Source organism: Eschrichtius robustus, chromosome 14, assembly GCF_028021215.1.
Source record: "Eschrichtius robustus isolate mEscRob2 chromosome 14, mEscRob2.pri, whole genome shotgun sequence".
Classification (NCBI taxonomy): domain Eukaryota; kingdom Metazoa; phylum Chordata; class Mammalia; order Artiodactyla; family Eschrichtiidae; genus Eschrichtius; species Eschrichtius robustus.
This window is the reverse complement of record NC_090837.1, coordinates 16,433,362-16,446,710: the sequence shown is the minus strand read 5'-3', so window position 1 is coordinate 16,446,710 and position 13,349 is coordinate 16,433,362. Positions and strand designations below refer to the sequence as shown.

Here is a 13,349-nt window from a genome sequence, read left to right as displayed (position 1 = left end):
TGGACCTGAAGCCATTCAGTTTTCTTTTACAAATTATACTTTGGCCTATGACCTGCTTTCTCCTTTGAATTTATTTTTTAATCTAAGGTGGTGTGGACTCTGCTCTACCAGGGTAACAGACTACCCTGGTAACACTGTGGAAACTAGTCCCAGCTCAAGGCCTACCTTTATTACTTTCCACAGGTGTTCAGATTCAAGTGGACTGATTGCGAGTGGTAAAAGGCATTGTCCATTTTCTGGTCCTTAAAATTGAATGGCAGTGTAGTTCTTTTCCATGCTCCATGGGATACATTCAGCAAATTCTTAGTTTTACCAATATAACCTGGTAGGTTTTTTTAAGAGTTGGATTTAGACAGCTAAATGATACAATTCAGTCCAATTGAAAGTTTTTTTTAGAAAGGGATAGTTTTCCATCTAAGTCACTTTGTCACTGTTAGTTACTCAATAAGTACCAACTTTTAAAAAGCAGAGAGCATTGTACTGACTTTCAGATCTCTTCTCAGGAGTGATGAGCAATAATCTGCAATAGTAAGCTTCATGTTAACATCCAAACTTCCATATTAAACTATTTGAAAATATCAAACTGCAGCTCCTGAAATATATCTAATTGCACCCACATAAAGAAATTTAAGTTGAGCAGAGTTGGCAAATAAAACCTCAGATTGCCTACGTTCCTCCATTTCAGCCAGATTGGGTATTTAAAATCACTGGAAACAAAAAATGCAGGAAAACCCATGTGTTTAATTGGATGGAACAAAAAAAATTGTGCAGCTTAAGCTAACAGTTCAAATAAACTAGATAAAAGATGTTCAAACCTAAACACCTGACATAGCCAGCATAGATACTCTTAACATTTGACAAAAGAATAACTATATATTAGGCCCAACAATGTCAGTATGTCCCCTACTCATTATTTCAATTCTAATTGAAAAACTTGTAAGATCTTTTTGCATGTTTCTCACTGGTAAACTTGCTTGAGCTGTTCTAATTTTTTCTCATCTACCTAAAACAGGGTCACTTCCAAAGAATTAAGTATTCATTGTCTTATGGAAATCAGAATAAGACAAATGACAGGTAGGGAGAGAACTCTAAAACTAAATGCATTCAGTCCCTGAATGTGGTCTCATCTCAATTGTAAGAGAAAGAAAAGGGGCAACACATCCACGGGTACTTCATTGGATGGGTCCATGCTGGGTATCATTATTTATAAGCCTAGGGTCTTGAGTTGAAGAAACACAGGCTATTGGACAGGAGTAGATTATCATACATCAGAGGCTCTTTGTGTGAAGTATTTTTCATTAAAGATAGGCCCTCCCTGTTTCTAGTTTAGAATCTGTAGTGATTTGCATATGCCACATAAAAATCTTCCCTAACACATCAAATGGATTCCTTCCCTCTTCTTCTTAGCATATAATCACTAATATTGTGGCTCAGATGCTACTAATCAGACTAAGGGAATTTCCAGATAAACTGAAGCACATGAGCCCCTGGATCCAATATGAAGAATCCTGTTCTAAGGAACCTGCAAGTTTTCTCAAACAGTGCCAAGGACAATTTTAATTTACTAATAATTCTTGGTAATTGGTGCCCCACACACACATAAAATATATATATATATGTAGGCGTTTGAATTGCTTCAGGAGAGATTGATTATTCGATAGAGAGCCAAGACAGAATCTGAGAATCTGAACATGGCCATCAAGATGAAGAATGTGAGATGGAGTGTGTGTATGAGGCGGGGAGGGGGGACGTGGGACACTGTGGATTTTAGCTCATTTCATCGGTGCTTAAGAGTTTGAATCTATCCCTTAACCCCACTGGGTGGTCTTAGTAGCCTTATCTGCAATAACTGCTTTTCTCATATGGAAAATAGTACATTACCTGGGACCCACTTTTGCTAAGATACATGGAAGCTGAGGTTGCAAAAAAGCTCTGTTCCTCAAGCATAAACTGCTATAGGTACCCCACAACTAATTTTTATAAGCATTTGGCTCATGGTTGCTTAGCCTCCACTTGTTGCTATGAAATACATGTCTGCATCGAGGCAGTGACAGCATCTGAAAAACAGGGAACATGAAAAAGTATAAACCTGAGCCCACCTTCTGGGGAAAGTCAAAAATGGCAGTGAGGTATATCCAAGTGCCCACTTTTTGTTAAAGGAAAAAGAGAATGTTGGGGTAGAGTTAATTCATAACTGAAGAAGCAGGCAAAAACTTTTTCAGGGCTCAAATAAGGGCATTTAGTATCATAAGACAGAAAGGAAACTAGGAGGAAAAACAAACCGCTCCTCTTTCTACTGTGTTGTGTGTCTGAATAAATGATCTCAGCCCATAGATAAATGATCTATGGGTTCACATACCCTTTGATAAATCATGTCATCAGCCTGCCTGCAATCCTCCAGTAACTTCCCACTAAATGTAGAAATCTCATTTCTTCCCCTGGCTACAAAATCCTGATTGCTCTAATCGCCACTGCACCTTCTATCTCAATCTGTACCCCTTTTCCGCTCCTTTCATTAAGTCCCAGGCACTTGAGCCTTTTTTTACAGTCACTGGAACATGCTCAGCAGTTTCCTGCCTTGGGGCCTTTGACTTGTATTCGCTTTTCCATGGCTGACTCTTCATCACTCAGGTCAGATGGCACCACTCAAGAGGTCCTCTTGTGACCCCACGTATCACATATCCTGACATATTTTATTAATCAGGACTTAATTACAAACTAATATTTATTTTTATTGTCTCTTCCCCCACTTCAGCCACTAACTAGGATATAGAGTTCATTTACCATTATATCAGCAGAGCCTAACACGGAATGTGGCACGTAGTAAATAAGTGCTCAACACATAAATGTTGAATTAATGAATGCGAGCACGCAAGGTACTTTAAACAAAATAACCAGTGGCCTTGGAATAATTTTAAATTCACAAATATTACCATCTTTCTGAGGAATATAACAATACAAAATTGAGACGACTTATACCATTTAAAAGGTTGTGGCTTCTAGGAATCTGAACAAAAATGAACCAGGCAGAAATGCCAACTTAAGATCAAAGTGTTTAAATAAATTAACCCATCCATTTTAAAGTAGATTTGCTATGCTTCACTTAATTCTGAAGAAGGAAGAATACATACTTCCCATATTAATAAATCACAGCAAAAAAGTAGGAAGAGTTTCAATAACAAGGCTGTAGATACATTGAAACCCCTTTTTATATTAAAAGTTAGAATGAAAGACAAATCCAGATTGAACATAGTGATTGCAAAATATAATGCAATTTTGAACAATTAAAATTATGAAAATATACAAAATTGATGGGCAACACAGCTAGGCATTTGTACATTTTCCATTATGTGGAGAACACTAAAAAGTTCTCTACCTTTTATCCACATCAGATAAATGATTTAAACCAAATGTTTGCTTTGGAGAGTCTTAACTTAGGATCTCAGTAGTATAAAAAGCAGTAATTTTTCAGTCTGTAAACAGTAGTCGTGTTTTTTCTCCTTTCCTTTTTTTTTTTTTAAATATCAATTTTCCACACAAAAACAAAACAAAAAACCCACACAAACTAAAAACAGCAGCAGCAGCAGCAATGAGTTATTTGGGAATTCTCTTCAAATACCAATTACATACAATTGCTGGAGAGGGTGCTTTTTACTCATGTAAGAATATATGTGTGTATATATATATATATATATATTTTTTTAACTGTACACAATTTATAGTGCATGACAATTTCCAAAAGAACAGATCAATAAAAGATATTGGCCATTTCTGCATAATTTCATTCTTTTTACAATTATCTCAAAATGTAAGAGGTTGGATCTAATTGAAATGCTACATTTAGTAGGGAAATCAACATGTAACAAAGGAAGCATAACCCCAACGTAACATTATCTGTCACTAAAACCAGTAGAGGACCCAGATGCCCCTAGGCAAGAGACTAGGTAGGTAGACCACTGGAGTCACACACTGTCCCTGAGGACCAAGGCCAGCCCACTGAGCACACATATGCTAGAATGATCACTGTCAGTTAACAGACTTGTTTTAAAGAACATTTCTATTTCTATGTATAGTAATTTTGGATATTCAAAGAAACATCATTTCAAGAACACATGCCATACACACATACTCCCAACCCCATACACAAAGTTCCATCTAAATAGACCATAGTTTTATGAAATTATGATGTTATTAAGTTAGATTCAGAATCAATCAGAATTTTTAATTCATCTTGTTCAAGGCAGTTCTTTTCTTTTGGGATGGGGTATGACAGTTGTGGCTACCAATTAACATCAAAACTTTTTATTAAATTACTGAATAGACTAGGATTTCCAACAAGTCTTATTTTGACCAGGTAATTCAGTAATTTTCAAAAAAGTTTCCCTACAAGTTGAGACAGTTATTAATCACCCCACCAAATTGTGAATCTAAGAAAGTCAAAATGATAGGGACAAAATGCAATTGCTTTGCATACAGAGGTTTTCCAAGCTCTTTTTTGGTTGCTTTTAAAAGAAAAAAGTATCACATCTCACTGGAGAAGTGAGTTGGAAAGGACCTTGAAGGTCTTCAAGACCAATCCTCCATCAGATACTTGAATTTCCTCATCAAATTCAATTCTTTGCTTTTCAGAATTACTAACTTTAACGGTATTTGGGTAACAAAGACCAAAAACAGAGGCACAGATTCAAACACAAAAAAGTTACCAAAGCAGTTGTATAAAATGTGTAACATTTTCAAGAGCAATGTTTATCTTTTCTGTCAAACCAACCTCTGAAGCCACAGTCTTGGGGAGCTCCAGATGAACAACGTAAACACCATCCTGGTAATAATTCTCAAGTTTGAAAAAAGTAAACTGAACCTCAAGCCCAATTGATAACATTTCTTTTGCCAGCCTAAATCTTAAAACCTAGGTTAAATCCATATTAATATACATTCCTTCCTTTCTTCCTTCCCAAACCTCCCACTTACAAAACACTAAAGTATTAAATCTTTCAAGCATATATACATGTATATACATTTACATATACATGTATATATGGTTGAAAATATACATATATATGTAAAAGCATATACATATATATATAGCTCACAAAACCAATGACACTGGTATTAGACTTGCCTGCATAAATTATGTACACCTCTCTTCTTTAAAACAGTGATTCCCATCTTTCCCAAATAGACGAAAGACAGCAAGCTAGTCCTCAGCAGGCTTGTAAGTGGTCTGCATTACTTTCCCCTCCAAACAGCTGTAAGGTAACAGAAGGCTACTTCTGATTTAACTCTCACAGGAGCTAGGATGGGGATGTCTCGGCCATTGGGATTATTAAGCTGAAAAACGACAGCCTGTGGGCATCTGAGTGATGTCCTTCAGTGGCAGGTGCTTATGCCAAATTTCATCTGAGGCCCTTTGGGTACCTGCCTTGGGTTCTGTGGGAGCCAAGCATTTGAGGAAGCCTCAAAACTAAACTGCTAATGTGGAAAGAAGGCCTGCTCCCAATCATGGTCCCCCTCTTCTTCTGCTTTCTGATTCCTAAGGCTCAAGGACCAGACCAAAACACGCACTGATATAATGGTAGGGCCATTCAGCTGCTCTGAGGTCAATGCTTTATGCTTAATTTCTATTGCTGCTTTCCCCCCACCCCACCAGATGTTTCTGGTGATAGAAGGGAAGAAGAAGAGTGGGGTTCTCTTGTGGCTGCCATATGCATATGAACATGTATAAAAAGTGGTCAAACCCAGATGAGGGTCCTGCTTCTGGTTTATATACAATAATTTAATCAGTTGTATACATTTAATACCTAAAAAATTAATTCACGATCAAAGTCCTTCATGCATTTTATGAGGAAGTTCTGGATTAAAATGATGGTCAACCAGATGTAGCTTTTGCCTGGGAAGATGATGTCATTTTCTGTTGTAGAGTCATCAGTGCTTGTGGTTCACACTTAAATTTTTAGTTTCTTTGTAGTCTCAAGTCTTTTTTTCAGCAGCTCCCCAACTTCCAGAAGTGAGTGCAGGTAACTGCTCTGTACCTTCCCTTGTACAGTCTTTGAAAATTTTCTCTCTTCCTACAAAGGAAACAAGAATTAGTGGTCTTGCTCAGAAAGCATTCCCCCAGATTAGAGATCCTCAGGTATAAGTTAAAATTACCACTACCTCTGGTCTCACTGCAAGCTCTATCAGAATAGAGTGGGTCATTTTCAATTTCATTAAATGCAAAGATGGCTAAACTCATCACAGATGTATATTTTTCCATGTGACTTTTCACTGAGACCCCCTGTTGCTTTAGCATTACCAATCTTTCAAGTAACCTTTGTTATAAATTATATCAAGTTGGAAAAGCGAGATTTCTCATTTCTAGTTTTCATCAAGAAAAAAAGAAAATTATTACTAAGTACTTTAGCCATAAAATCACTACTATTTTGTTATGAGCTGTACAAAGTAGAAAAATTGAGATTTCTTATTATTAGTTTCATCGGAAAAAAAGTAGAAATTTATTATTAATTTAGACTTATCACAGCCACTTTTTAAAGGCATCAAATTTACCAGTATCATCTTTTCTAGTTACAATATTGACAGGCCTCCCTCCATATTGACAAAGTCCACGATCGTGTTCCAGAGGCCAAGCAACTAAAAAAGACCAGTTTTCCTAAGGCTGCTCAAATATGTGAGTTAAATATTTGCTGCACGTTTGACCTGTGGTAGAAAGCACAAAAAATAAAGGGGATGGAGTGTTCAAACACAGAAAGAAGGTTGCCTGAAAACTGGTTAGCTTTACCTGAAGTTGGCAGTACTTTAAAGCCCAAAAGAAACCAGATAAGCACACTTTATGACCCAACAAGTGCATAAAAAGGTATGTACACAAATACATTTCATTCAGTACTATATGTAAAAGCAAATGTACAGAAACAACCTAAAAATATGTCCAATGGCTGTGGTACATTCATATTTTGAACACTATACAGTTGTTTAAAAGAACAAGATTGATCTAGATGCATTAGCCTGAACAGAACTCTTGAATATTGGTTGAGTGAAAAAAACAATGCTTTTGAATAAAGTAAAGTGTATATAATTTACTTTAAAAACACCTAACAGATGTTAGAGTACATTATAAAGTTACATTAAGACCAGATGGTTTTTTTAAGAAAGGGTGGGGAGGGGGACACTTCCCTGGTGGTCCAGTGGATAAGACTCCGTGCTCCCAATGCAGGTGGCCCAGGTTCAATCCCTACTCGGGAACTAGATGCCACATGCATGCCACAACTAAGAGTTCGAATGCCACAACTATGAGCCCACATGCTGCAACTAAAAGATCCCACATGCTGCAACAAATACCTGGTGCAACCAAAATAAATAAATATTTTAAAAAGGAGGGGGGGGTGTCTTGGCATACAACCAGTTTCAGTGGATACCGCTAGGGAAGAGGAAAGGGGACCAGGACTAGAGGTAGTACTCCAGAGGCCTTGTTCATAGTGTTTCAAGTTTAGAAAGAAAGGAAGGAAGGAAAGAAAAAAGTGAACCTAATGTAAATGGAACTGAAGTTGTTTTTTTTTCTTTTTTTTTTTTAAACCCAAAAGAAAGTACTGAGCACTACACGGATCCAATATTTGGTGGCCGGTGCTGCTCAGTATGTTATATGTATCATGACTTTAACAAAATAAGGCAATATAAAGCCATTATTGTTTTGTTTAATCTTCACTACAACCCTATGAAGTAGGTATTATTGTATCCGAGCAGGGCACTATGGGGCCTTCCTGGGACAGGCCTTCCCCCATATCCTCTGCTTTAGCTCTTCTCTGAAGTACCTAGATAACAGTATTTGATGCAAATTTCCTGAATTGTTTTGCAGATGTGAAATCAATCCCCCCACCAAATGGAAGATGTTAGCTACTTGATGACCATGAGCACAGAGCCCCCAGGCCTCCTGGAGCCTAAGGACTGATAAAGTTAACCCCTGTGACACCACCCTGTTCCCCCATCATCAGCCAATCACAGAACTGTGCACGATCTGATCACACACCCTGCGACCCTCCTCCCTCACCTGGCTTTTAAAAATGCTTTGCTGAAACCCTTCAGGGAGTTCTGGGCTTTTAGGGCATGAGCCAACCGTCTCCTTGCATGGCCTTGCAATAAACCTTTCTCTGCTCCAAACTCCAACGTTTCAGTTTGTTTGGGCTCACTGTGCACTGGGCACGTGAGCTTGCGTTAACATTATTATGATTTCCATTTTACAAATAAAGAAATTGAGGCCCAAAGAGGTTAAGCGACTTTTCCAAGGTCAAAAGATGAAGACAGAACCAGGGCTTGGAAAATCTAGAAAGTAGCCCAGAGTTAAGGATAACCTCTAGAATAATCAAAATGAGAAATCTTATTCCTCATTTCAGGAGGCAGATAGATCTTTCAACAAGAACAACCACTCAATCCTCTTGACAACAGCAGGGCTACTATGCCTGTCACCTTTGTATCCAACAGTCCTTCCCACATACCATTGAGGCAGGAGATAGATGGGCTCCAGGCTAGGCATTTACAACTGGCCTCCTGTTCACACCTCATGGGGTGAGAAGATGAGCTCCAGGCCGGACATTCATTACCAGTCCCTGTTTACATTTCCTGAAGCAAGAGACAAACGGGCTCCAGGACTACATGTTTATGACTGGACTCCTGTCTATATTTCGAGATGTGCACCTCAATATAAAAACCAGCAACAGGAACAGGGTAAATAACCGGACATTGGGCATTTTTATGGCAGGGACAGAGTGGGACTAAACCCTATTAAATGATCCAGAGGTCACACACTTCCCATCCTTGGGGCAAGGGAAACACTACGCAGGCGCAAAAGCCTACACAGCGTCAAAAAGGCAGGAGATGCCAGACCATAGTTAAGTCCTGCCATCTCCTCCCAGAGGCCTTTGCAGTGGGATCCATCTTAACTTAGGGGTGCGTGCGCACCCAGGGGAGTGTCCAGAAACAAATTAGCCCTGGGGTAAAAACAATACAACTGGCCAAAAAGAAGACAAAGACCCGGAAGACTGACACCTTATAAAGGATTTAAACTTCCCAAAGGCACGACTCTCTGAGTTCGCCCGTGCATCTTTCTGCATGTACTTTACTTTTCCAATAAAGTTTTTACTTTTCTTTACCTTCTGCCTCCTTGCCTGAATTCTTTCTTGCCAACGCACGTAAGGACTAGGGCCCCAGGCCCTAGCTGCTGGCCCCTGTGGTCCAGTGGTTAGGACTCCCGGTCTGGGAACTAAGATCTTGCTTCCTGCTACTGCTCACTGCTGCTTGCTGCAAGCTGCCGCTTACTGCTGCCTGCGTCCGAAATCACCATGGGCTCTGGCTCTGCCAAATGACTCATGGTGCACCACACAATTCACTTTCCTGCCTCTGTGCTGTTGTCTGTGCCTCCTCCTACTTGGGATTCCTTTCCTCCATTCCTGTCTGCCTGGTGAAAATTTATTAATCCTCAAATGTCCCCTTTCCAGTGAGACTCTTTTTGACTCACTCAGATTTTTGTGCCTATATTGTATCTCCAATTTAGTAATTTGTATGCATCGCTCTACTCTACAGCCAGGTCTTTAATCATTATATTTCTACAAGCTTTAAGCTCAACAATAGTGAGCTCAATAAATTTATATCTACTTATTGAAAATCTCAAAGATGTCCAGCAAAGCCCAACCACATGAAGCAATGTGACATCTGTCCAAGTGTGCAATCCTTAAGATTTTAAAAAATAGGTACTATAATTTCGAGTTCTTACTTTTCTATACTATTCACAAAAGGGGATGGGAGTTTAGAGCACAGAATGAGTTTGCATTTAATCTAAAAAGTCAAAAGTTAAACAGCTCCAAATCTACTACTATGAATTACCAGATCTCTTTATAGGTAAAAGGGGTCCAAAAGGACTAGCAAGGACCTTTTGGCATGCACGTGGGGGAAGAAGGCAGATTCCTGCCTGGGATGTACCAGTTTCACAAGGATTTAATTACTAGGCCTTTACTGGGTAACCAAGTACCTGGAAGTCATAAAGGCTAATGGCAGACACAAATGTGTTAAGGGGATAGAGAAGAGGGCGAGGTAGAGGTGGTTCTGGATGGTGGGACTGGGACTCATTTGGGGCTGGGAACTGGGAGGTGCTACTCTCTATTTTCTAATTCTCTTGTAACAAGCATACATATTTGTCTGTAAAGAAACAGTGAAACACTACAGAGCAGTTAAAAGGAACAAGGTAGATAAGTTACTTATATGTAATGATCTCCTAGAGACTAAACACAAAAACAAGAGACTAAACAACATGTATAATATGCTATCATTTGTGTTTAAAGGCAAGATGTGGGGGGGAGGGGCACGGTCATAACGTACTTGTAAATGGGTTCTCTAACTCAGGAAGATTACACAAGAAATCATTGATAACAAGCAGTTCCTTCTAAAAAGGGAACTAGGGAATGGGTTAGAATGAAAAGGAGACATTTCACTGGATATTCTTTCTTTACTCTTTGAATTTTTTTTTTTTACCATGTACATATTTTACTTTCCAAAACAATGTAAGGCTTAAAAAAAGGAAGACAAAAATACTAAAGAATTAATAATCCATCAATCAGTACCTCTAATTACCACTGAAGTCTATATTCATTCTAATGTACATAAGAAAACAGTTGAATATATAGCTTAACTGGCTAAAACCAAACTTCTAGCCAACACTTGTCTGCTTTCTTTAATCAGTCTTTGGAAATGTTAAATGTTCTGAGCCCTTTCCCACAGTAAGCCCTTTTTTCAAAGCTCTAACATGTTGACATTTTACAAAAGAGGGGCTTACAACCTTTTAAAGCTGGTGTGCCAAGCAAGATTCCATTCACTCCCTTCCCTAGAAGGGCCTGGGTGGAGGTCTTAGGCTAGGATGATGCCTGCCCTCAGACTGCTGGATGAGCTTCCTCATCAGCAGAGGCTTAGGTCAGACAAACTACTCAAGGAAAGCATTTCCTCACGATCGGAGTTTCATCACTGGAACAACTAGCCAGAATCAGGTGGCTCCACCATTGCTCTTCTGGCTCCTATCAAAATCCTAAACCTACTCCAAGCTGGTGCATGTTAACTCACCTGACACCATTTGTTTGTTTTATTTAACTAACTTTTTAAAAAGAATCCACATTTTTTAAAGTGAGACTTTATCAGGGATTATGCTAGCAGAATTTTAAGAAACTAGCTTAAAATAATGATCAGGAGAAAACTGACTAGTACCTTTGATTCCATACTTGTTTCCATTCCTTTTTTGCTGGCTTGCTCTGGCCTCATTATTACTGACATAATTAGTTCTGATGTCCAGCATCTTTCCTTTTCCATGTGATAATTGCTGGGCTGGCAAAGAAACCAGCCAATCCAACAGCAGGTAAGTTCTCAGTCAAGGAGATTGTCCCTGAATCTCAAAAGTATGGCTGGTTTCCTATGGTGCTCAAAACAGGGACAATACTAATTCTACTCCTCAACAATTCATCAGTTGTTTTCACAGTAAAAGAACACCCCCAAAAATGTATTCAAAGGTGGAAAGCGGGAGGGGGGATGAAGGGGGAGGAGACACCACCACCACCAAGACCACAGCAAAAAACCAGTGCCAGGCACCTTCTAATCACAAGTCCCATAGGAGAGAATAATGAATTGAAAATTAACTTGTTCCTGTGATAACAATAAGAACACTTGAATATCTATATATAACTTATTGCTGATCAACTATAGTCTCTTACCATGCAGTCTCTTACCAGTGAGAGGGAAGTGTCTTCTAAAATAAGTTCTTCAAGTTTAAGTGCAATTAGATGTGCTTCAAGTCCTTTAATATGATCCACAACATTCGAAATTAAAGTCTGAAGCCCAGTAACATAGTCTTGGAAACTGGTAAAGACAGGTGGCTGGAAAAAAAGATTTTTAAAAAGTTGAAAGATTATCAAACATATTTCTCCCATGCTATATCACATAAGATATACTAATTTCATGCTATAGCATTACTTAATTCTATTAATAGTAACAGGATGGGACTTCCCTGGAGATCCAGTGGTTAAGACTCCGCACTTCCTCAGCAGGGGGCGCGGGTTCAATCCCTGGTTGGGGAAATAAGATCCCACATGGTGTGTGGTGTGGTCCCCACAAAAAAAAATAGTAACAAGGATAGATATAGTTTTGGATATTAAAAGAGTCTCTCAAACCAAGGTAAATTTAATAGCCACCAAATGCTAACTCAGTAATGATGACTTTTTTCCAGTGTGGTTTTATTTCACTCTGGGGAAGCGGAGGTGAAAAAAAGAATAAAAAATCTTAGTTGGTCATTATTCAACTTCAGGTTGGGAATCTCCTAGAACACTAAAGGAGATGAGAAGAACCAAGACTTCATTTCTTCTCTTTATGTCTTTGAGATTTCCTGTAATGTTAATAACAGAAACAGAAATCCTAAATTCTAATGGAAAAAATGATGGGTGACAACAATCAAGAAAATTCTGAAAAAGAGCCGTTAAGGGGAACTTGCCCTAATAGATATGAGAGTATAGTATAAAGTTACATTAAATCCAGATGGGACTGGTATATAAGTAAATTGACAAAGACTGAAAGGACACAAATCCCAAGATAGAGCAAAGAATATAAAGGAATTTAAATGGTGACCTTTCAAAACAGTGGTTTTCAAGTGGATGAATGGTACTGAATAGCTAGCTAGACATATTGTGAAATATAAAATAAATAAAATAATAAATAACAAAATAAATTCCAGACAGATTTAAATACTTAAATTTTTTAAAAAAATCCATCGAAGCACCAGAAGAGGATTTAGGTAGTGGCTTTTGCGATCATAAATTGAAAGGGTCTTTCTAAACATAATACTAACCTAAGAACAGTTAAAAAAAAATCTTGGGGGAGGGGCAATAGGTGGGTGGGGGAGTGGGAGGTACAAACTACTGGGTTAAGATAGGCTCAAGGACGTATTGTACAACATGGGGCATATAGCCAATATTTTGTAATATCTGTAAATGGAAAGTAATCTTTAAAAATTGTACTAAAACTAAAAAAAATTTTTAAATCACCATACATTTGGAAATTATTGAATAGCACCTAAACAAAACAATGGTCAAAGAATAAATCACAAGTATTAGAAAAAAATGTTTGCTATGTCAGATGAAGATATGAAGTACCAAATTTGTGGGATGAACATAAAGTGGTGATTAGCAGCAAATTTGGAGTCCAAATCCCATTAGAAAAAGGTTAAAACCATGAAACCAATGATCTAAGCATTAATTCAAAGGAGTTAGGCATGAAAAAAAATCTTATTTTTTAAAAGTTACTACATTTGACAAAAAAAGTCACTCAAGTTAAAA

At 38.2% G+C, this 13,349-nt stretch overlaps 1 protein-coding gene across 2 annotated transcripts in view; it reads right to left on the bottom strand.

Moving 5' to 3' along the window:
- Positions 1-4,196: 4,196 nt before the first annotated feature.
- NAA25 (N-alpha-acetyltransferase 25, NatB auxiliary subunit) overlaps positions 4,197-13,349 on the bottom strand; it is a 72,755-nt gene continuing 63,602 nt past the window's right edge. The window contains exons 23-24 of one of the 2 annotated variants that reach the window (XM_068563285.1): positions 11,736-11,897; positions 4,197-6,065 (exon numbers count right to left, since the gene is read on the bottom strand). In XM_068563285.1, the coding sequence (XP_068419386.1) occupies positions 5,943-6,065; positions 11,736-11,897 (285 nt within the window). In that variant the 3' untranslated portion in view covers positions 4,197-5,942. The remainder of the gene's footprint in view (positions 6,066-11,735; positions 11,898-13,349) is intronic. The other variant, XM_068563286.1, reaches the window with a different exon arrangement.